The sequence below is a fragment of the Manis javanica genome, chromosome 3 (assembly GCF_040802235.1).
Source record: "Manis javanica isolate MJ-LG chromosome 3, MJ_LKY, whole genome shotgun sequence".
NCBI classification, from domain to species: Eukaryota; Metazoa; Chordata; class Mammalia; order Pholidota; family Manidae; genus Manis; species Manis javanica.
Genome location: NC_133158.1, coordinates 215,150,195 through 215,176,073, shown reverse-complemented (window position 1 = coordinate 215,176,073; position 25,879 = coordinate 215,150,195). Strand labels below are relative to the sequence as shown.

Genomic DNA, 25,879 nt, shown 5'->3' with positions numbered 1-25,879 from the left:
TCCTCCCCATCAAACCGCCCTGTGCTTCGTTGTTACGATGAGAATTGAATAAAAGAAAATACATGTGTGGCAACGAGAACAGTACCGGAGGCTGGAATTACTTAATGAATATTATCAGTTATTTTTATTATCATGAAATATCGTGAATGGAGAAAGTCATAATAATAAGGAAAATGAAAATGGAATGGCATACTTTGAAGTAGCCTGGGTTTAAATATGACAGAGGTCATTCTATCCTTTATAGTACGTACGTTGTGTTTGACACTTCTGGGTAGATTTTGTACAAATTTCTGGATGTACCTATGTTACCCATTGATAAAACTGTAACCAATGTGAGGTCAGAGACTACCTCTGATCCAAATGCTCATGCACCACAGCATATTGTACTAAGTCCTAGAGCATTAATATTTTAATTTTATTCAAGAGCTGTGAAATCTGACAGCTTTTTGTGTTCAAGAAAATCAAGTAGGAGAATAATGCCAAAAAGCTAGCATCTAACTGCTTTTGGATACACGACAATGGAGCACATCGGCGACGGACTACAACTGCCTCTTGTTGATCTTTAGTTCACAGTGAAAAAGCACATTTATGCGGGTTAGATTTCCCAGCTTTATACTCAAAAATAATCCACCTCTGGACTCAGAATATCTATTGTTTGTTTCAAAAGAAAATGTTTTTCTTTTCAAAAAATAATACATCATAATGTGTGTATTAATCAGAAGGTCTATAGAGAGGTACTGTGGAAGCTAGGAAAACAAATAAATATTGCACAGGACATAAACTCTATTTTACTCTAGTGCTTCTGAGGGAAGTAAGGGAAAATTTTCCTAAGTTATGTTCATGAGGACAGGATATCTATAAATGATACCTAAAATTGTTATTAAAATAAAGCAGTGAGATCACATCACATAATGAGGCTCAATCACTGGTACTGTGCTCAGCCATTAGTGCAGTTGATAGGTGGTTTTTACACTGTTATTTAGCAAAGTTACTCACCAACCTGGAAATAACCTTCCCCTGATAATTCTGACTGTTTTTGCTTAATAAGTGCCATGCTTCATTGAATACAGAATCCCATATGGCCTCTTCAGACATAAATGTCAGTCTGCCCATCAGCAATATTGAGAACATCAGGAGAAACTGTGTACGGCCCAAGGCGTGGTGTTTAGCTTGCAAAAGAGAAGCTTTGGTGCTTTTTCCTTTTGCCATAAAAGTGGAGACTATGTTCTTCAAAATGATTGATAAGACATACAAGCTAATATTTACACACTTCATTCAGCAGAGAAAAATACTATGGAATCCACTGAAATGCACCGAGTTGGCTGAGACCGGAGGAGCAGCTGGTGAGCTGGGTACTCCCCGTGTCACCTGTAGGATGTGCCGAGCCAGCCCGTTTCTGGAACCCTGCCAAGAACTGCCCTGTGGATGCACCACGTAGCTCTGTTTTCTCTTTACGTGTTTTCTGTCACTCAAGCGCATTTCAATGCATCTACTCAGCAGAGACTTCCACTTTCAGGGATGCTTCCAGGGATGGTAAGCGTATGTCAAGTTCAAATCATGCAGGAAGGGAGGCAGGGCAAAGGGCGCTGTGTCTGCCGTGGGTTTTGAATTTTTGTCGAGTCCTCCCAGTGAGCCCTCTGCAGCTGGCTCAGAAATACTCCTTCCCAGACCTTTCAGACTCTGCCTGCCCTTTACCCCCGTGAAGGCTCATGGCAACAGCCGTGCATATGGCTGTCAATGTTCTGTCAATGGTCTGTCCACCTCTCGGCCAGAGCCTCAGTGCGTTCGGGCCGCTGTAACAAAGTACCACAGGATGGGCAGCTTCTAAAAACTGAAGTTCACTCCTCACAGGTGTGGAGGCTGGGACGTCCAAGTTCACGGTGCCTCACCGTCACCTTCTGGAATGGGAATCACCTCTTTGTGTCCCATATGACTGAAGGGCGGGATCTCTCCGGAGCCGCTATTCTAAGGCACTAATTCCATTCATGAAGGTTCCACCCTTGGGACTTCATCTTCCCAAAGGGCCCTACTTCCTCAAACCATCCTCTTTGGAAGTTAGGATTTCAACACACAAATTTGGGGAGGAGTACAAACATTCAGACCGTAGCTTCCTGATCACAAATAAGTAGAATGAAGCTCACTTAGAGAGCTGAAGGATGACTTCAGGGTCGGAGAAATCCTAGGGTAGGAGGAAGGGCTACAACCATCCGAGAAGCCCTGGAATAATGTGCAACATAAAATCAGAAGCTCTGCCGACATTTAGAAGGCGGCATAGGGGACTTCTGTGTGGCCCCATTCTCTGTCTGCTGCAGAATGCATCCCCTCGGAAAAGCCACGGTACCTCTAGCTCAGCTGAGAAAATGTCCAAGTCGTCCACTTCACAGGGTTAGCAGGGAAACATTGATCAATAACACATTCAAATACTCAAAAGAAAGTTTGTTCCTCTATTAGAAATCTCAAAGTTACATGCAATGTTAAGGCATATCACACACGTTCGATTGGGTTTATGGAATATTTATTTCCTTCTTTCTTTTATGTGGCCTTTGATGTTCTATTTCTACTTTAACTAGATTTATGTTTTTGCCCTTCATTTAAAAATAGTTCCAATAACTTTGGAAGGAGATGGGTATCAACAAAAATAAAATAAAACTCTTAGATGAAAGCAAATTACCGGTGGAACAACACCGGTGTAGTGTCACTGCTGTCATTATATTCGTGGATGTCCTTGCCTGAAAGGATTTGGGTTTTGTTATCTTCCTAGAAAAAAAGAAAGTTGAGAAACTATTAACCTTTGATAACCTTTACGATATTTTGTCAAGTTCTCCGTGTGCTGCCAAGGGAACATATCCAGATGGAGCAAAAACTCATCAGACTTGAGTGTTTCAAATACCTGCATCAAGGACAGAGCTGCTGCCATGGGAAAGGACAGATACGGGAGGCAACCACAGCCCCACTGCTCTTCCCCTGGGTCTGGTGGCCCATCCTGTGGACAGGCCAGCACTGCTGTGTGGCATCCAGATGACCTGGGGTTGTGACACCAAGGCGAACGCTGTTTGCTCAGAAGGCCCCGAAGCTCAGCACTGCAGGGTTAGGTTCCTGACGCTACTCAGAACCTCACTCTGTGGAGTCAGAAGTGCCGTCCGGTTTAGGCGGCCCTGGCAGAATCCTTGGCCCGAGTCCATGCCTGACAAAGGCAGAAACTCCGGATCAGTGGGCCTGCTGGGTTTACACGGAGGTGCATGTTGGTGCTCACATGCTACCAGACTCTCACCGAGCTAAACAGCAACTATGATACCTGGAAGGAGCAACTAAGCCATGTAATATTTTCAAATATACTCATGAAACCACTGTTTGTTTTGTAAGACACATCAGCCCACTTGCATAAGGACCAGCTTCTTTCCCTTCAGTTGTATCAACTCATCTTCTCTTTGGTCCCCCTTCTCCCCCAGTCTTGGTGACGTGATCTTACCCTGGTTTCCCCCTCACCCTCTCCTGGTTCAGGAGCCCCCCAGGTCTCAGATCCTGGGCCCTCCTTCCTCCTAGTCAGAGGGGTCATTTCATCTGCCCCCTTGCTGATGGCTCCTACATCCAGGCCTTTCTCCTGGGTCTCACTGAAGGCGTGAGGACAAGTATTTCAGAGCCAGTCACTCTAGTGCCCTTCCCGGTGGGTCTTCCACGTACACACAGAAGCACACACCCCGTTTTCAGCGGCAGAAGAATAGCTGAGTAACACCACATCAGAGTCACATAACAAGACTAAGACTGAATGACTATTTAGCACATTTTGTCCCCCCTCCTTCCCTACCCCACGGTGGTTGATGCAGCCTTTCGACAGCCAGAGTTTTCGATGCCACCTGTGTAAGGTCAGTGCCGCCTGCTGCGGACACGGAGGCAGAGCGTTCTGAGCAGCTTCAGCGCCATCAGCTTCCCTGGAATGTCAGACCAAGGCCATCGCGCTGTCTGTGCAGCGGCACCCGGGCTGAATGCCGTCTAACGTGCGCTGACGTGCACAAGATTTCTTTTTCCATTGACCTGGTATCCTTCCGCAGGGGAGTCCACTGCATTGTAAATATGTCATATTTAGCACAAGGCATACTCAATTTCATAAAAACTTTTAAGCCATTACATAATGTCATAGGTGTTTATGTTTGTGATAAAGAGAAAATTATAAATCACGGCACAAAATTGTATGAAATTTGTGCCATGATTTGTGATTTTGTTTTCCTTCTTGTTTTATCCAAAATGCTGAAAAGTCATAATTCTGCCACCTGCTTTTGGATGACTAGTTGGCCCTCATTCCTTGTCTACTAACCCTTCTCTAAACATTAACATTTGCATTTGTAAATCTAGAAAAATAGCTTTTTTTTAAACCTTTTAGGAATGACTTTTGCTTTCATAATAAGCTGCTCTGAAATTCAGTTATGAATTGCAATACATTCTAGGGCACCAGTGGAGATAACTTTACAAAATAATCCTATATTCAACCTTAGAAATCATGAAATTAACCAAAATCCTGTCTCTATCAAGGATTATGATCATTTACCGCAGCATAATGGAACTGCTAATAGATCCTCTTTAAGAGCTTCGAATTTGAAACGAGATCTGTTACCAGCATAACAACCATCCCAGAATTTAACAGCTTGAAACAGCAAATATTTTGTTGGCTCACAATTCCAAGGGTCAGAAATTTAGACTAAGCTCTACAGAATAGTTCTGCTGGTTTCAAGATGAACTTCTCATCCTAGTTTCCCTGGGACTTACTTGGTTTTAGCCCTGAAGGGCCGGCGTCCCAGAAAAACCTATCGATGTCAGCAAACAGGACAGCTGGTCAGCTGTGCCTGGGGTCCCCCTGTGGCCTAGCCCTCTGGTGCTCACCTGGAGCTGGTGGTCTAAGGTAGTCCAGCTTATGTATTAGTAGCTGGGCTGACCATCAGCGGGCCATGTGTGTCCAACAGGCTAGCCCAGGCCTCTTCGCATGCAGAGCCTTCTTGAAGAACCGGGAGCCGAGGTGAGCGCCAGGGGACAGGGCTTCTGCTTCAGCACATGCTGACGTTGGCTGCATCACGGCACCCGCCAAGAAGGCCGAGCTGGGAGTGGACCCCACAAGGGCGCGGACCCAAGAAGCTGGGACTCCCTGGGGCCATTATGGTTACAGTCCAGCTTAAGGGTCGCATGCCGTTTAATATTCAGATTTAGCCAACCTGAGGTCCTCACTTTGTTCATTGTGGTACTTTGAATCCATCTTCTACTTGGTCGGTCAAGGAACCCCATTCCTAGGATGCAGTTCAAACTATTCCCTCTAAAAAAGAAATCAGAAAATCTCTGTTGCTACCTTTGCTGTGGTGGCCACTTGTTTAAAAAAGAAAATTTTTGATTCAAGCAGTTTTGATGCAGGCTCATGGAAGAAATAAGTAGGATGATGCTAAGGCAGAGATGCCAGCTGCCTGTCCCTAGGACTTCCTCAGCCAGCAGAGAGTGGCCAGCAGAGAGTGGCCAGCAGAGAGTGGCCAGCAGAGAGTGGCCTCCTGCTCGTCTGGTTCGGCTCATCTGCCCGGGTTCTCAGCGTTCAGCCTCAGCCTCATTATATGATTCTTTCAGCCTACAAGTCACCAGCGCCATTTCTCCCGTGATGCACGCACAGTCCCGAGGTGGGTATGATGGGAGAAAGCACAGCGGTCTGTGATTGGAATCAGTTTCCCCTGTACGTCTTCATCCTGGCCTTCCAAAAATACCCTCTTCTCCCAGCCCAGGACCTTCTCCTTTGCCCCAGTGTGACCACCTCCTTGAGTAACAGGAAGGTGACATTCCCCCCTCAGCCCTAGAGCACTTGTTACCCACCTGAAAGTAAAGAAATTATACTCTCAGAAAGTGATTTTCAAGAGATAAATGATACAAATGAATTTCTCAGTAGTTACTTAACCGCCCTTTTCAAAATTCAAATTAAGTAATGATGTACTATTTAAAAGAACAAAATTGTTAGAAAAAAGGGACTATGTTTTTTCATCCGCACCATCATTTTACTCAAGAATTGAATTCTAGTTGAAAATAATTAGGTTTTAGCTGTAATTGTTCTGAGTCATGGGCCAACTAAAAATCTCCAGTTACATAATTAAAAATTATGTGGTTCATCTCTGTGTTGATTGCCTTGGCCTGATAGAGTCCTGAGGGAAATCGTGCCATTTCGTTTCCAATCAGATGCACATTGCAACCCACATGTCCAGAATTCTCACTGTAGCCACTAAAATGAATGGAAATTGAAAGGCAATTTATCTTCTGAGGCCAAACTGAGGGTTTCCTTTGGATATCTGGACCTAAGTTTTAATTGTTAGTGAATGTTTTAAATAAAGTTTTATGTACATGTCCCTTCTCATATGATATATTCATTATTCTGACTCCTTAAAGAATATACAAGATGTGCTAAAATTTGAACTAACACTGTCTGTCTGACAACCAGAGAAAATAGTCAAAACAATTCTGGAATAAGTTTTCTTTATTAAAATTCCACCACTTTTTTTCACATTTGAAGACAAAAGGTCACTGTGTGAAATGGAGACTATTGGGAAGATCAATGACTCCTTAGAATCTGTGGGAATCACAGGGTGAGGCTACAGACACTAAGAACCACATCCTGATTGAACAAACACAACCACGTACACAGTTTGAAAAATGCATTTGCAAATAAGCACCTGCAGAGTGTTCTGCTTGTACCAAATAAAGAATTGTTCTAGCGCATTGTTACACTATAGCCTCATGAAGTCTAAGTCCGCACATTTGAGAATATAAAGCTGGATGCAGAAAAGCAAAGTAGGGTGCCATAAGTAAATAGGAAAGCATATTTATTACTTGGTTCAATAGCCTTAATATAAAACAGAAAATTGATTTCCATTAAGTATTCAGAAAAGTTGCATTTTGATGGCCTGAAGAACAAAGAATCTTCAATATTGCTTCATCATTATATTAATTTTAAATGGTGTCCCGAAGATGACAGGTGTTTTTCAATAGCAAAGCTCAAAATCTGGTTTGTGATATTATGAGCAATCTCATAAAGTACATTAATACCTTAAAAGTTACACGAACACAGAGCCACATTAAAACGTGTCAGTGGTGCGTGAACATTCCCAGGGAACAAAACCAGTAAGAATATTTTGCGAGAAATTGAAGAATGTGCAGAAAAACAAATGAGAGATGGTGGAGGTGGGACCCGTGGAGAGAGTCTCAGGTAATTTGTATCATATGTAAAATGGAAAACAGCGGAACAGACTGAAAACAATAAACTGCTCTTCTTCATTTCCTCTGATGAGAAAATGGTGTGACACATTAAAGTCTTTCATCTTTAGTACACGAGGAACACAGCCATCTTTCTTCTCCTGACCCACGCGCAGCGCGGCACAGTGGCGGACTCGCATTTGCGTGCTGGGGTGTGAAGCTCCATCCACAGGCTTGGGTGTGCGTGCTGAGTCACAACATCATACCTTCTCAGAACCACTGAAATCCAACTCTGAGTCCTCTCCACAGCTGGCGGTCCAGCTTCTCTTCTCATGGCTGTTCCCCCTTTTCGGGAAAGACATGGTTCTGGAGTCTTAGGCCAAATGTCAGAGCTGTCCGTCTGGTAAGAGGTGTCAGTTCACAGTGTTGTGACCAACACCCTATTGTCCAAGCCACTAGGTTCCTTTAAATCAGCAGCTCTGCCACCTGTTCGGGTACCGTCTGTCCGCGCCGAGAGTCGTGGGGCCCGCGGGGAGGCCTCCGGAGGTGCTGCGCACCGAGGTCTCGCCATCCCCAGGCACCTCCGCAGCGCCGGTGGAAGCCTCCATCTCTTCAGGCCGCTCAGGCGCCCTTACAACAGAGGGGGCTCTTGTCTTCGGAGCTTCTTTCCAAGCCACGGAGACCACCGAGGCTGGGGGCCTGGCTTGCCTTGGCTTGAATGGAGGAGGGTGGCAGCCATCAGCAGGGAGAACAAGCATGATCGCCGTCTCCGGGACTCAGTCTGCTGCCTGACAGGGCTGCACTCAGGTGCCGGCAGGACGTTTTAGCACCCACTCCAGGTGGGCACTGCCCCGGCACAGCATGGCTTCAGCAGGGCTGACCTTCCTCCGTCCCTGGCACTATGCTCCTTCCAGCACAGGAATCTGTGTACCCAGTTCCTCAGCCTCAAATCCGTCCTCTACTCCCCTTATTTCCATTTATTTTTTTAAATCACTTACTCTGTGAAACTGTTGCACAATTCCTCTCCAAATGTGTCATAATAATGATCTGTCCCTGGTGGTTTCTCTGTGATTATTCAGTGGGATTATTGCTGCTTTTATCTAACTCCCCCCTTAGGGTCAGGCCCTAAGTCATTGGCCCTGGGCTGGATGGAGCATGAGCTGAAACCTCAGGTTAGGACTCAACTTACAAGGAACTTGTAACTTCCAGAAGTAGAAAAGTAAATCAATTTTTCCATTTTGCTCTTTCTAACAAAAGAGGATATCAAATTCTAGAAATTTATCTTAAAGATATACTAACACACAAGTGGAAATGATATATGTACAAAGTTATTCCATTGTTGAAACTCTGAAATAGCAAATATTGAAAATAATCTAAGTGTTCACCAAAAATACATACACATATATGTGCACAATGGAATAATGGGCAGATGTTTTTTAAAAATAGAACAAGAAAGTTCTTTTCAATATGGCATGATCAATAAAATATATTTGGTAGTTTTTAGAAATTAGGTACATTGTTAAAATTAGGTAAACAACACTATATGTAGCATGCTATCATTTGTGGAGAAGAGGAAAAAAAAGAAGATAAGAGTTGAATTTGCTTTTATGAATATAAAATATTTCTGAACAGACACCCAAGAAATAATATTGGTTGTTTGGGATGAGTGAATAGAGGGTCAGGGGATAGACATACGGGCAAGAATTTTCATAAACATGTCAATATGTTATTTATTCAAGAGATTTAAATAAATACTTTTAAGTGTTTTGACATAAAAATTAACAGAAGATCTGCAGACTTCACAGCTGAATAAGACAGAGTAACATGGGCCAGATTTTCCCTCCCACCTGAAAAAAACAAATGAGTTATATGAAAACAAGACCCTCAGCATCCAGCAAGGAAAGACATTGGTCCCCGCGGCACCGAAAACAACGAAGTGAGGTCTCCCGGCGCAGCAGCCTTGTGATTTGAGGGTGTCCGGGCTGTGGTGCGGGGAAGGGATCCCTGGGGGGCCCAGCCTGAGCTGACGGAGCTGAGAGTCTGTCTGCTCACACAGAACATGGCAAGAAGGGAGCTGCACAGAGAGGCCGGGAGATCCGCAGCCGGCTCCCCTGGAGCAGTCAGCAGAGTCCTGCCAAAAGCACGGGTATGAGGAAGCCGCCCAAAACCGGGGAGAGAACCACTCAAAAGAATCAGAAGTAACAGTGCCCAGAGCTCACACAAGGCTGGGCATTGTTCTGCTCCCAGCAGCTGGTCTGATGGACCTGACGGTCTGCGGGACTTTGAGTGGAGCGCACAGAAGGGTCTTGCCTTACAAGGAACGAATAATGGCCCTGGATTACGTGCTGCCCCCATCCTGCCTAATGAATCTTAAGAGCAAAACCCAAAAAAGTCAAATTGTTTCCAAGTAATGTAACTGCATCCCAGAATAAAGCTAAAAAATGTTGAAAAGAATATCAAGATATCCAGCACCCAAAAATGTAAAAATTCTAGAATCCCATGAAAAAATTACCAGACATGGAAATAAGCCCCAATACATGGCCCATAACAAGTGGGTGATTCAACCAGCTGAAAGCAAGAGCTAAGCATTTGCAGACAAGGGTATTTAAGATGGTAATTGTAGCAGTATTCTATAGGTTCACAGAGTTAAGTAGAGACATGTAACATATAAAAAGATCAAAATAAAAATCCTAAAGGTAAAAAAGAATGTGTGAGATTAAAAATGCTTTGGATGGGATTATCAGCATATTAGACATTATAGGGGGAAAAAAGATTAGTGATCTTGAAGGTAAAGCAATAGAAACTATCCAAAATGAAGCACAAAAAGAGAATATTTAAAGACAAAGTATTTAATTGGGGTCTCTGAAGGATATGAAAAAAAGTAAGAACAGGAAAAATATTAGAAAAATAATGGTTAAATATTGGCCAAACTTCATGAAAACCATACCTACAGATCCAAAAAAATCAAGTAATCCCAAGCACAAGAATCTATATGGAATGAAAAAACTATATATCATATGTCATGTCATAATGAATAGCTCAGATCCAATGACAGAGAAATTTTAAAAGCAACCAGAGGGGGAGAAACTCATAATGTAGAGAAGAACAAAAGTTCAGATAACACACATTTCTCATGGGACACAAGTGAAAAGGGGGTGGGCAAAATCTTTAGAGAATTGAAAGAAAAAGCTGTTTAACCATGTATTCTACAGCCAGCAAAAGTATCTTCTAAAAATGTAGGCAAAAATGATGTTTGCAAAATATGGAAGACTTCATCACCACCACATTCCCTCCTCCAAGAAATGTTAAAGGAAGTCCTTTAGAAAGAAGGATGTATAGAGAGAAATCTGGATCTACAGAAAAGAATTAAGAAAACAGAAATAGTGTTCATAATATAATTTCATATATACAAAATATTATTTATAAATCCTTTTGAAAGATAATTGCTTAAACAAAAATAGCAACATAACATTGGATTTATGACATATGTAAAAGTAAAATGTCTGACAACACAGCACGAACTTTGAAGGAAGAGAAATGAATGCATATTATCAGAAGGTCTTATATGTGCAGTAGTATAACACCACTGGAAGGTAAACTGTAATAAAAAGTAAAAGTGTATGATACAAACCCTACAACAATCACTTAAGTAAAAAGGATACTGACAAGTACCAAATGACGTCACTCATGTGTGGAGTATAAGAACAAAGAAAAACTGAAGGAACAAAACAGCAGCACAATCACAGAACCCAAGAATGGACTGACAGTTGCCAAAAGGAAAGGGACTGGGGAGGATGGGTGGGAAGGGAGGGATAAGGGCGGGGGAAAAAGAATGGGGGCCTTACGATTAGCACGTGTAATGTGGGGGGTGAGGCACAGAGAGGGCTGCGCAACACAGAGAAGACAAGTAGTGAATCTACAGCATCTCACTACGCTTATGGACAGTGACTGTGAAGGGGTATGTGGGGGGGATTTGGTGAAGGGGGGAGTCTAGTAAACATAATGTTCTTCATATAATTGTAGATTAATGATACCATAAAAAGGATACTGAATAAAATCATAAGAAATATTCAGTGAATCAAAAAGAAGACAAGAGAAAAGTGAGGAAGGGAAAAATAAATGGAGCAACTAGAAAATAAAGATGATAGATTTAAGCCTAACTTTGTGAATGATCATATTAAAAGTAAGTAATCTAAATAAACCAATTGAAGGTCAGAGATTAAACAGCAAGATTCATGTGCTGCCAACAAGAAAACCACTTGAAAGATAAAGACATAAATAGTTTAAAAAGTAAAGTAAAAAAGATATAAAAGTTATAAATATTAATGTTTAAAAAGCTGAAGTGTCTGTACTAACATCAAGATAAAATAGACATCAGAGCAAACTACATGACCAGAGAAGAAAAAGTCATTTCATGACCGGAGTGAGGTCGATTCATCAAGAGCTTAGGACATAAAAGTCCTAAACATGTATACATCTATTAACAGAGCTATAAAATACATGAAGCAAAAAACAGAATGGCAAGGACAAATAAACAAATCCAGAATAATAAGTTTCAATATCCCTCTTTCAATAATTGACAGAATAAGGAGACAGGAATTCAATAAGAATATAAAAGACTCGAGTAACACTATCGACCAACTTTACCTAATAAATATTCATAGACCACTGCACTCAACAGCAGCAGAAGATACATCCTTGCCAAATACACATGGGACATTTACCAAGATAGACCATATTCTAAGCCATTAAAAAGTCTCGATAAATGTAAAAGGATTCAAGTCACATGAAGTGTATTATTGACCACAGTGAAATTAAACTAAAATCGGTAACAGAAAAATCTCCAAAAAAAATCCCCAAACATTTGGAATTTAAATTATGCACTGAAGTACATAGGTAAAAAAAAGAAAACAAAAATAAAATTAAGAAGTATTTTGAGCATAATGAAAATTAGAACACTGCATATCATTCTTTGAGAGATACTGCTAATGCAGTACTTAGGGGAGATTTATAATACCAAACACGTACTAGGAAAAAAATAAAAGTCTCAACTGTATCTCAGCTTCTACCTTAATTAGAAACAGAAGATCAAATAAAATACAAAATAAGTAAAAAAAATTAAAACAGTAAAAACCAGAGAGAAATCAATAAAATATAAAACTGAAAAAGAATAGAAAAAATTAATAAAATGAATGGCTAGTTCTTTAAGATCAATAAAATTGATCAAACCTCTAGCCAGACTGACTAGGGTAGAAGGAGAAATGACATAAATATGTTTAATATCATCACTATTAGAATGCAAAATAAAACTACAATGAGATACCATTATACCCCTGTCGCAATGACAAATGAAACTTGAGAAGATTGCCCCTGTCAAGTACTCGTGAGGATGCAGCGACTGAAGTCAAACACTGCTGGCGAGCGTATAAAATGATACAACCTCTTTTGAAAAGAGTTTGGCACTTTCCTAAGAGGTTAAACATCTGATATGTTTAACCACATGATCTGCTACCATAGGATCTAGTCATCCCACCCCTAGGCATATCCTTCAGAAAATGAAAGCATATGTCTGCATAAAGATTAGCATACAAAATTCACAGCAGCTTAATTTGTAATAACCCCAAACTGGAAACAAGCTAAATATCCATCAATAGGTGAATAGATAATCAAACTGTGGCATAGTCATGTGATGGAATACTACTCAGTAAAAGAAAAAAGGAATGGATTAGTAACACATGCTACAACATAGACGAATCTCAGCATAATTACACTGAATGGAAGAAGCCATACCCCCACCCAAATACATACTGTTAGATTCCATTTATAGAAAATTCTAGAAAACACGAAGTGATCTATAGTGACAGACAGCAGATCAGTGGTTGCCTAAGGGAACAAAGAGAGGGTCAGGAGGGATTCAGAGAGGCAGACTTTGGGGGAATGATGAATATGGTCATTTCCTTGAATGTGGTGATGGCTGCACAGGGTTATACATCCATGAGTCAAAACATCAAATTGTGCACTTGAAATATATACAGTTCATTGTATGTCAACTGTACCTCAGTTATGCTGCTTAAAAGGTTAATGGACATACATGAGTAATGTATGGAAACAGATGTACAGATGTACAGATACAAATAAAAGGTTTGTTTCTTGCCAGTTGTTCACACTAATCAAGATAAGGAACACTGATTTATTTGAGGCTTGCTAAAAGCATCAGTGAAGGTAAAGAGGATCCATTTGAATTTATTTTATGAAGTCTAAAATCAACCTAAAATACACTACATGGTTTCTTATAAACTGAAGAAAACAAGATACTGTGTTTCCAACAAACTTTTTAGAAATTTTAAAAATTCAATGTAGGACTTTCTCTTGTCCAATATAATAATTCTCTATCCATGTTAAATCTAGTATTGAGAATCATCATGCACAATGTAAAGTTTGATGCACTTTGGTCTCACATTTTACACAATCAAGTGAGAATATGTGTATATGACTCTAGAGCTTTCTCTTTGTGGCTCAGTTTGAAAAGGATTGAGAATTTCTGACCACTTAATGCCCAAGTTCTACAGGAAGGGAAGCTGCACTGCAGTAACGGGGTCACTGGGACCTGCACCCAGCAGGTTACAGTCCTAATGTGTTCCAGCTACAGCTGTGATTCCACCTTGAGATTCAGTGCATGCAACATGGAAAAAGATTAGGCTGCTGGCAAGAGGAATACAGTAAGGGTCGTCTGATTCTGGGATTTTTATTTCAAACAAAATTAAAAATTGCATGAGATCCTCTATTCTATTTTTTTTAACCCTGCTTCCTCTCCTGGGAGGGAAATAAATCCCTCTTCCTGCCTTGTAATCTTTCTATATACACTGAGTCTACACACTAGAAAATGTTCTTAAACTGAAGTATTTAGGCCAAGTACCATCTTAGCATGCAAAGTCTTTGACATAAATAATACACGGAAACAAATTTAAGTTTATGTTCCTCAAGTGCCTTCTAAAAGTTACGAAGTTGACATGTCAAGTATGTTTCTACGGAGTTTAAAATGTGTACCTTCAACATTGAATGCCTGTACTCTGATAGACATCCTTTGTTTCAAAAATTTTTCAGAACAGTCACAAAAACCCTGTTGACAGTGTCGTGTTTTCAGATGTACAGAGTTTGCAGAAGGTGTTCTCATATTGTGTCTGTTCAGGTTGATGGGGTTGTCTGTCTCCATCTCCAAGCATGGTCACAGGAACAGTGGCTGGTAGAAAAACTCAAAGGCAGGGAAAGCAGAGGACCTGGGGCGGCCCCAGGACCACCACCTACCGGCTCCAACCTGGGACACTGTCCCCAGCTTCGCTCCGCCTGTGTCTTCAAATAGTAGATGGGAATGTTGTGAGGATTAATCAAGGCAACCGAGCAGAACCCTTAGCCAGGAGCCCAGTTTACTGTGGGAACTCAAACAAACGACAACTACCTTTGAACTGCAAACATGTTTAAGACTGCGACCAATGGTGATCGACTGTCTCAATACACAGCAACGTCACTACATTGTGTCCTAACAGGGATGGAATACTCGGAAATTATAATTTGATTAAAGGAATATTTCTTAGAAAGGCAGAGAAAGCCAAAAAAGTATAAGTATAATTAAGGTGAAAAGACCAATTAAAATTCCAGCTTTGGCACCTTAATTAAATAACTAATTCTGGTGGGTTATTTTATTCCAACGCACCATCTCACATCTGTGAAATGGACATGACCCTTAAATGGTAGATGCTTGGTGAATCCATACTGAGAAATTAAATCAAAGATATTGTCTACAGTAGCGTCTCCTATACTTTTACCTGTTTGATAGTATAAGATCCCTTTCCCTTTGAAGAAATATTGGTATTTCTCAATATATCAGTCACTGAGAGTCATGTGGACTCGTGACATCCTCTCCAATGATGAACATGCAGAGCGAATGAGGCCCTACAGGGCATTAGTTGCATTAGAACCTGACCTGCAAAGTGTAAGGCTCATTAAGAATTCTGGCAGCAACGAGAGATGGGGTGAGAACCCTATAACCCCTTACAGGAAACCACTGCGAAAAAGCTCCCTGTAGGAGGTCACTGACACATAACCTGAAGTTTGCTTTTTTTTCCCAAGCAAAATGCCATTGACCCTGAAGACTATTTTATTCATTTCACAGGTCTCCTGTTATGGCTGGAGGTCTCTTTGCTGTTGATCGAAAATGGTTTTGGGAGTTGGGTGGCTATGATCCAGGTTTAGAAATCTGGGGAGGAGAACAATATGAAATCTCTTTTAAGGTAAGCTGCCCAGCCCCTCCTCGCACTATGTCTACATAATTTCAATGATTCGGATAGAAAGAATGTCATCATTTTGTTTTGTGACCAGTGTTGTTAAGATGATAACAGAATTAGATGCGTCACCTTCCCAGTTCAGCTTTTGGATGAGGGAAGCTGCTTCCCTCTGATGCTTCAGTGAGATGCAGCCATGCTGTAAAGGAAGCGCATGGCAGGAATAATTCAAAACCCCCCTGGCAGGAAGGATGCCTGGTGCACAGACAGACCTGCTCTCCACCGACAAGTGGGCCCCTTCCCAAGCCCTTAGAACATAGACCAGAAGGGTGAGGGTGAAGGAGACTGGGGTGTCAGAGCTTTGGCTCTTTGTATTTGTTCAGTGGTTCATCTTGTGATCATAAGCAGTTATTCCTAAATCTCAGTAACAGGAGAGTGACTTCAAGATATGAATGTCAAATTAACGCTCTTCTCCATAGAACTCCAAAGGAAGCTAATTGTTCACTTATTTTTATCTGAAGTTGCCAGGTCTCTACTTGTTTTGAACACTAATACTCAGGAAAACTATATGCTTTATTTTATATATTATATACACACACACACACACACATATAAAAATATATATGTGTACACACGTATACACACACACACACATGTATGATAGAATATCAAATTTCAGGGTTTATGAGTGAAAAAATTTACATATAAAGACCAGACACACAAAACAAATCAAGCTGTGCAAAAGGTTCTACTCCAAACTCCTAAGATTTTTTTTTGAAAAATCAGTCTCATAAAGGAAAAAAAATACTTATTTATATAGAAGATAGACATTCTTGCAAGATTTATCACACAGAAATCTATTATTAAGTAAATCAGCTTTCTCTGACTAGTTACATTGTAAAATCAAACCAAATTGTGCTGAGGAAAAAAGAAAGTTTCTTGAACACAAAGTCACACTTCAGAATCCAGCTAAACTAGTGAAATGTATGCATAACAAGAAAATGATAAAACTGATTTTTATAAACCCATAATAGCTATATTCAATGTGTTAACAGAAATGTTAGGCTGTCCTCAGAGAGTCATAATATAAGTCTCCCCAAAGTGGAACTCAGGAGGCATGATTGCAGGCTTCAGGGCATCTAGAATGTTCCATCCCACTGTACTGGCAGTAATCCTTGAAATACCTTTTATGAAACTAATGCTTTTCTCACCCTTATTCAAACACATCTCATTTCACATCTGAAGGTACTTTTTTCTTAACCCCTTTATTGATACGTGGCTTTGAATCCTTGCGTTTGCCCGAAGCCTGTAGGGTTTCTCCGCTGCAGTGATGGCTGTGCATTAGTCACAGTGCACGTGACAGAAGGTAATGATGGTGAGCGTCGTAGTGACCGTAGACAGACACTATTACGTTCAGTTAGTGGAATGTGCCGCTTGCTGAGCTAAGTGCTTTATAGACACACTAAAATCAGGACTAAGAGATGGGTATCATTCCATTTTACAGATGAAGAAACCGAGACTTAAAGTTTTAGATTTTAGATTGAATTTTTTTTAAGTTTGAATGATTAAATGAACTACCTAGTGCCGCTTAAGGATGAAAATGCTCCATTTCTTGGTAACTGCAGAGAACACAGAAACATGAAATTGCCAGACACCCAGGTCTTATCTGCCAACACCATTCTAGAGTTCCTTGTTAATTTTTGATCTCTGCCTAGAGGCCCCGCACGCTGAGCAGAGGTGTCTTCATTACCGTCTAATGGCACCGCGGCAACCTTTCTGCTGATACTATTATCTAAAAGGCCCAAGGATGGGTGAAAAGTTCACAGTAAAATGTTCAGCAGCACGTTCTATGTGAGCCCAGCATTTGAGAAAAAAATGGCATTGCTCCATTTGCATTATCTTTAGAATTCAAGGGATACTTTTCACACTGTGAGACCTTTTTTCTTAAATTCTCTTAGTTCATGTGTTCTTGAACTTTAAAGTGTTATTAAGAAAATGTCTGCTAAGCAGGAGATACCTGGCTTTCAGTAACAAATAGAGGGTGGATGAAATTGCTATTAAAGACCAGAGAGTTTGCACATATACATTTGCATTCTGAATCACAAAAGTACTTGCTAAAGAAACAGAATTGAGCATCGTTCACGTCTCTGTCACTTGCATCTTCACGTCTCTTCTGGGTGACCTGAGACTTTATTGCCTCATGTCCAATTTTTTACTTATCTGTCATTTCGAAGGCAGCCCTGTCATCTTTGTCTAGAAGCCACAGCCACAGAGCTGGAAGGCCAGGACCACATTGCCCCAGTCTGTTGATTTGGATTGACAGGCTCTTTGGCCACAGCTGTGTCTTCCAGGGTCCCATTTCAGACAAGGCCCTTCATTCTGCTCGCTGTTGTGTGCTAACATTGGGGCTCTTGTCCTTCCCTATTGGTATTTGTAAAATCAGGGGAAGAAACTTGAACAGGCTTTGGTCAAATTTGCATTTAAGCAAGAATTTTCTCCATGTGAAAAGAATCAGAAGAATTGTACACAAAGAGCTCTGTTAAATAGTATTAAAAAGGAAAGAAAAATCAAACATCTGCATTTGGGGCCATATTCCATGAAATCTGATTAACTCTACAGTGTAAAACTGTGAGATATACACTGGTCAGCATTTAAGGTATGGGAAATATATATGGATCACCAAGAGGTCATTCATCTATTTCCCACCATCATACAGAACTTGTTTTACGTACAGAGCTTAAAAGCCGTGTATTCAAAAGATTTCTACCTGTGGTGATTTTCGGGCATCTTGGCTTGCTGTTAACTCTTAAGCCACTGAATCATTTCAGCAAAGTTTATAACAAAAGTCCAGCACTGAATGAAAATAATTCCAGAAAACTCAGGTTTATGTAAAAGGCTGGGTTTTTGGTCAAGTGATATTTGGGTAAGAGTGCGCCTCAATTCTTTTTCTCTGTAAATGTCCTTCCTTTTCCTAACATCGAATGAAGTGAGTAGATTTCATGCCCTAACACAGTGTAAAAGCCGCCACCGGGTCGTTTTCAGGAGTCCATTGAGAAGAATCACTCTCTCGAGAAACAACCTGTCTGCTCTCTGCCCCATCCTCCGTCCCCTCTAGTATGAATCTGAGCTTCTGCATGGCCCAGGGTTACCCAGCTGTCTTCCAAATGTTGCTAGGTTGGCAGCTGCTACAGAGGAGAAGGCATTTAGTCAGTCACTCAACAAGCTTTTATCAAGCATCTAACGTATGCCAGGCATTGTTCCAGGTACAAAATTTGAAATTGCACCTGGAAACAATCAGGACACCAAGATAGACCCCATGGGGGACTGGAAAGGGACGACCCTGGCCCTTAACTGTCACCCATCCCTTCGGTTGCTGAGCAAATAGTAAAGCCGTTATGAGCCTGACTTTCCAGAAGGCATTTTTACATCCATTCCCCAACACAGACACCCCCATGTATAGCATTTTCAAAGATCTGCCCTTTGCTGACCAAAAACTCTTCAGAAAATAAAAGTGAGCAATGAACACTATGGAGGCATCCCCAAGAAATTCAGAATGAAGCCCAGGGACTCTAGTCTATAAAATTCTCTGGGACGAGACATAAAGCACAGACCCAGGTGGAAGAGCGCTGGTTGGTTTGGGGTGCCCTTCTCCGCAGACCCGAGGGAAACACACTGATCCCGGCTTTCCTGGGCATCTGCAGCCAGGGAGGAGCTCTCAGACACTAACCTTAGCTCTGCAGAAGCATGCAAGGCTCCCAGTGAGGTGAGAGGGGACCGTACGCCCTAAAATGAATCTGGCAAACCTGGAAACCCTTCAGCCCTGTTTCAAAACTACTTGTAGTGGATTATAACATGTCATGCAATCACTTTTGTTTTGTGCTGTCATCCTTCCCATGTGTTGAGTTTAAGATTCAGACATGTAAGGAAATTTTACATACAACTCATGATCTTCCAGCCCTGATCAGTCATATAATTCATTCAACGAACATTTATTGCCTGATTACAATGTGCCAACTTGTGGCTCAGTTCCTGAGGTTCAAAGATAAACATGAGTAGATTCTTGCTTGGGTGAGCAGATTCTAGCTAGCTCTGCAGTAGATCCTGAAGTATTCATTCACTGTAATTATTCAGCATCCATCTTATTGTGAATATATTTTATTTCCATATGCACAGTAATAATTCAGGACAGAGATGATAGCCTCTTCGCCAGCCTTCCTTCCTCTGTTCTCTGCCCTCACTCTGATCTCTGCATTTCATTCATTTATTCTGAGTCACTTTATTTTCCCCTCCTGAAAGTTCACAGTTGCTCCTAATAATCACACATCAAATAAACATACAAATCATAAATCACGGGACTTCATGTCAATTAGCTGCCTCCCCATCTAAATCTACAAGGCACACCAACTGAACTAGTATCTTCCTTCCCTCCCAAGAAGATGTAAACTCATGCTTCCATTTCTGTTCCTATTTACTCAGCAATCTTAACTAACCCATCAGGTTCTGTTCTGTTCCTTAGAAACTGGTTTACCCTTTTATACCTATTCATCAACATCCTTTACCGTGAGTCTGTGCACCATACAAGCTACACTCTACAGAAAAAGCCCTTGGATCCAGTACCACAGAAATGCGTACTTTGCCCACTAAACATAAACATCACTTAAAACAAGAAAGCACAAAAAAGCTGCATTAAGAATTTCCTCTGAAGCCAAACTCATACATGCACATTTATTCACCAGTCTTCCAAAGCAAGTGAGGCCAAATTTTCCTTCTGCCTTTGGGTCCCTGACAGGAGTAAAAGCAGAAGCTCCCACCCCACGCCCATGCCACATTCTCTACAAGCTCCAGTCGGGCTGCTTTAAACCGGAATGAGAAACCGGAGACATTGAGAGGCTATCTTAATGCAGTAATAGCAGAATCCTTCTGATTTGTTTGATTTTACCCAGTCTTATCGGTACTTTGCCCATATCTAATTTGACAGCAATGTTCTTAACAACAGCTCAGTCCCTTCAGACTCCTCAAACTAGTTTTGACATGAGCAATTCTTTCTCTTTTCATAAATGTCTTTCATCAGTTTAAGTGGTATTTAATTAAATTACATAATTACAATTTTTTAAAACTAGTCTAATCACATTTGGGAGGAAACGCACAGCCTCGAAGGTAAGCAAGTTACTTAACTAGGGGAGCAAAAATTCCAGGTGAATTCCACGTAGCCAGCATTCAGTGTAGGCTTGCCGTATGGACACCCTTCAATACGCTGCACAGAAGGTCAATGCACTGAATCGATTGCACAGATTCAGCCCTTGCTGCCAAGAACTTTCAGCCCACTGAGAGGCAGCAGGCAGGGCCTCAGCACAGAGGTAGCTCCCAGCTGATCAGTTCGTGTCTGGGGTGAGGCTCCTCCTTCTGGTCCTCGGCCCCACCCAGGTGCCCCAATCCCCTGACCACCCTCCAGGGCCCACAGGTGCCAAGCTGCTGAGAGGCCAGTGTCTCACAGCGATGAGCTCGGGGGTGCAGCCACGGCCCCCCTCCCTGCCTCTTCCCCCTGGTCCTGCGGAACAACTCCCGCTCCTGCTTTTTGGTCAGCACTCCTTCCCTCTGCAGGCCCCGTCTTGTGTAATTTCTCTAAAGTGGAAAAAAAAAATCAGTCCTAAATAAGCCTGTAGGGTTTCTCTGAACCTTTGTTTCTACCTAGGTGTGGCTGGGGAAAAACACTCCCGGAGTGAAACTAGAAGATAGGAAAAACATTGTGTTTAACAAAATGAACGCTGCAGGTCATAATCCTGCCAGACGCAATCAAACAGAGACAGTTTAAAGTGACTAAAATATGAGGTCTTAATCGACAGCATTTTGTGTCTCTCCGTGACTTACACAGCCTTTACCTGTGTTCCAAATTCTGGCCATTTTATTCTTCCTAGAGTGGTAATAACCATTACTTGGGCCCTTAACAAGAAAAAGTAATGAGCTAGCATTTAAAGGTCATTGAATTTAATTTCTTAGCCCATTCAACACTAATGCAAGGTAAAAATATAATTTGTTTCATAATTCCAAAGACAAGCCATTACCTAGTTAATATCAAAGTAAGGATTAGAATATGGGTTTGCTATCAAAACCATTAGCCTTATTCCTCTTAGCTGGAAAAACAGAAGACTTTATGCCTCGATAGAAAAGTGGCTACTGTCACTCTCTGAAACCAATTTAAAAAGGAAATGCAGGTTTTTCCTTTCTAGCTTTTATTAAATATGAAGGCTGACAACTCTTGTTATGATTTAATATAAAATTTAATTTTCTACTGTCTTCAAAATGCAAGGGTTATTCAATAAGGATTGAATGCACACAATGGAGACCAGTCACTGAGCAGAGAGCATTCAGTTCTTTACTCAAACAAGATAACAGCCTCATCTTGGAGTCGGAATAGCTCAGCAAACCATACAGTCTGGACCTTAACCTCAGGATAGAGTTTCTCAAAAACAAACATGGGTCTTATTTGTATTAGCAAATCAAACCGCAAAATTAGCTAAGTTTGCAGTTTGCCTAAATGGTATATAGCAATCCAAAAACCTGTAAGTACATAGTTCAACAATCGAATGTCACACAATTACAGTAGATTTACAGTTTTAAATGAAAAAGATAATGATCTTACTGAGAGAGATAATTCTCCTTAGGATTGAAAAGTTCATCCAATGTCTTTATATTACCTATGGAGATGACCATAAATTGCATAAATTTAATGCAACCTCAGTAAAAGTGGTAACATGGTTCTTTCCTATTTGGGTGGGGGAGCTAGATAAACTGTTTCTAGTTCATAAGGCAAAGCAGATAAATAGAAAAACAAGAAAATTTCTGGGGAAAATGATAGGGTATAACCACAGCAGATAGTAAAATTTGTATGAGTACACAGAGGTATCTATGGCACAGTATTTAAATAGACCCAGTTAAATATGGGAATTTGGCATAAGGTAAAGTTAACATTTCACATCAAGAGGAAGAGAGCCAATTTCTCAGTAAATTGTACGGGACGACAACTTCTCTGGAGAAATGAAATAGAGCTGGACCCCAAATCACACTTCGTGCAGAAATAGATCCGAAGAAGACAAATCATTTTAAGCATTAAAAATGAAAATATTTGAGAACTACAAAACTCCTGGAAGAACTAGAATGGGGAAAGCCTTCTAAGTGTGATTTTAAAAAAACAAAACAAAACTGGAAGCACTGAAGGAAAGGATTAGTTCATCCCCATAAAGATTCTACAGGGAAAAAAACAGACAAAAGTCAAAAGGCAGGCTGGGAAAAATGTTTTGCAACTAATCGTCTTAATGCATAAAGGCCTCCCACAGTAAGATAAATGTTTTTATAAGCAAAATAGACAAAATATTGGAACAGACAGTTCCCAGAAAAGGCTACAAAATGCTTAAATATGAAAAATTACTCATCCTCAATTATGAGAAGAAAAATGCAAATTAAAACTGTAATGATATATTTATACCTATTAGATCAGCAACAGTCAAGGATTTTGATAATACAACATGTAGACAAGGGCTTAAGGAAACAGACACTCTCAGACATGCCAATCACAGCAATAAAACATTGTACAAGTTGTATGGGAAACGATGAGAAAACATCCTATAGCATTTCACTGTGATTTTGTGTCGACTCACCTTCATTTCTATTCACACAACCCACAGATAAACTCACACATGTACAGATATTTATCTCAATATTCTTTTTATTGATTAAAAAATTGGAAACTTAAATATCCATCACTAAGGGGCTGATTAAATTAACTATCATTTACTTACAGTGAAAACTATAATATGCATGTATACGAGTGAAACGACTTTATTTTTACTAATATGAAATTATATTCAAACCTATTCTTGAGTGAAAAAAAGCAAGGGAAAGAACATAAGTGCAAAAATAAAAATAGGGGGAAGATAAATTTTGTTATGTTTCATAATTTACACATAACCTATATTATAAAGTATATATGAAGGTACTTATAAAATAAAATAACAACATACGGTTTCATATGCAGACAGCATCCACAAATGTACTCATATATGCAGCAAATATTTACTGAGAGCCTGGCATGTGCCAAACCCTGAGAATATAATAGTTAACAAGAATGACAAGTTCTCTTATCTCATGGAATTTAATGTGAAGAGAGAGATTATAAATAAATAAGTGAATATATAAACAAGAAAATTTCTGACCTTGGTAAGGGCTAAAAGGAAATAAACCAGCCAGCACTACAAAGTAGGAGGCCCAGAATAGAGATGACTACCATTTATGTTTAAAAATAGCAAAAATGTTTAAAACTATTAGTGTTTCCTTGCCAAGATAGAAGTCGGGGGAATGGGCTCCCCTGTTTCCCTCCCATTCCTATGAATTCCTACAAAATAAACCCAATACCTGACTGGATACATATACGGTCCCTTCGGGCTTTGATAGGCCGCTGACTTGACTGTCCTCTGAAGGCAGAGGGTTTAGATTAGATGGTCAGAAAGGTCTCTAAAGTGCAAATCAACATTGACATGTTAATAGATACTCACTTGGTGTCAGGATTGTTTAAATACAAACTCTAGAAATAATCCCGGGTACAGAGAAGCCAACCCTTCTAAGCTAAAACAAGGACTTTGGTGCACCAGAGAACTCTTGGGCAAGGGACCCTGCGTCCATGCGGAGGCCCTCTCATCCGTGGCCTCTCGTCCACGTGCCCTGACACCCACCTCCCCCCTCTTACTCCTCCAGTGTTTGAAGCAAATGTTCCAGGTGTTACATTATCCACAGATTTGTAGGAGAAACTACAAAACAATCACACACTAGCAGCCCAGAGAAAGGGGTCGTTCCATGGGCCCCTGTCCCCAAGCCAGCCCCTCCGTCCCCCGGCCCCAGCTCACTAAGTGCCACAGTCCTGGCTGCCGAGACAGGCCTCCAGTGGACCGGCAGCGACTCTATAGTTTTAATGAATATGCATTTTCCACTTTTCTTTGTAGTTGTCTGAAAATACAAAACCTCCTGGGGTGTTTAATTCATCTTCCTAAAATAGTTTATTTGCCTCCCTAGAAGGGGACAACTGCTTCATTTTAGAAGTGTGCTTTTTCCCTCAAGCCATCTCTGTATGAACTCTCATGGCCATGTTTTTGTACAAGTGGTTTTGTTTGAAATAAATTCAGCCTTATAAAATGTGCTCATTAGGAATCCTTTTTATGCCAAGGATGATTCTAAAATATTTTATCTCTTTTCTCATTGCTTTTATGAAATAGCTATATTAGAGACCTCTCCTTACTCTCCAGCCTGCAAAGTACATCAAAGGGTTGCATTTTGTATCTAAATATGACAGAAGCCTTTTTATAGCAGGCCACAAACCTTCAGAGACACAAGGAAATATCTGTAGCTCCTCCTATGGGTTTTTCCCTGTACAATATTTAGCCTAAGTGACATAAAAATAACCATTTTAATTCAACATGCTCAGAACTGATCTTCCAAGGAAAATATTAAAATGACTCTAAACTCATTCAGAAACACACAGATAAACAGAAACAGCTGCTAAATGTCTCACAAGCTAGTCTGAGATTCATTTCAATTATCCAACAAGTTACCTTAGGTGTAACAGAGCATTTTCAAGTTAAATTTTATGTCCGTTGGATGTAAGTCTCACAGCGAATTTGAATGTCTCCCATGTGTTACTTCCTTTATGTTGATATCATTTTCCTAATTCCCCATTTAATTTTATTTTAGCTTTTATAGACAGTTGTAAAGTGAATAAGATAAAACAATTTACACAGCATTCAATACATGGGTTAAGGTCAATTTGACTTCCTATTGAAATGGTACACTAATATTGCTATGTTTTTCATTTTATATTTTTCTGGTTGCCATTTTTGCCTAACAAGAAAAACATGAAATACAATCTAATCATGCTAATGCCTCTGGTGTGTAAGTCTGTATAAAGCATATCAGCTTGACCCACCAGGGCAAAAGATATTTGTGCAGAAAGTTACCAAAAAACTCCGTATGATTCTCACACCCTTCACGCAGATCCCAGGGTTATAGGAGCCTCGGAGTACGTGCACACGTCAGAGGTGTAAGGATTGGTGTTTACTCTGCACGGAGGTCAACCACCTGCAACCTGCAGGGCACTAGGTCTGCCCTCGGCTGCCTCTCTTCTCCAAAGGCTGAGACTAGTTGGTGCGCAGCACCGCCTCCTGCACACACACCGGCGGACTTCCATGTCTTCATGCGTCCGTCATGTGTCCTGACCCGCCCATAGAGGTCAACGTGGGCACAGAACAATGACCCCCGTGACGCCAGAAGAACACGGGTTGACCGTGGGAAAGACTCCGTCACGTGACTCCATTGTCGAGCTGCAGCTAAGGGTGGCACGAGGGCGTTCT

At 40.9% G+C, this 25,879-nt stretch overlaps 1 protein-coding gene and 1 long non-coding RNA gene across 7 annotated transcripts in view; one reads left to right on the top strand and one right to left on the bottom strand.

The window, feature by feature from the left end:
- Positions 1 to 25,879, bottom strand: part of LOC118968471 (uncharacterized) — a 168,402-nt gene that overhangs the window by 24,674 nt on the left and 117,849 nt on the right. The gene's annotated exons all lie outside the window — the stretch shown is intronic.
- Positions 1 to 25,879, top strand: part of GALNTL6 (polypeptide N-acetylgalactosaminyltransferase like 6) — a 930,232-nt gene that overhangs the window by 834,090 nt on the left and 70,263 nt on the right. For all 4 annotated transcript variants that reach the window (XM_073232816.1, XM_036998902.2, XM_073232817.1 and 1 more), the window contains one exon: positions 15,377 to 15,494. In XM_073232816.1, coding sequence (XP_073088917.1) covers positions 15,377 to 15,494 — 118 coding nt within the window. The remainder of the gene's footprint in view (positions 1 to 15,376; positions 15,495 to 25,879) is intronic.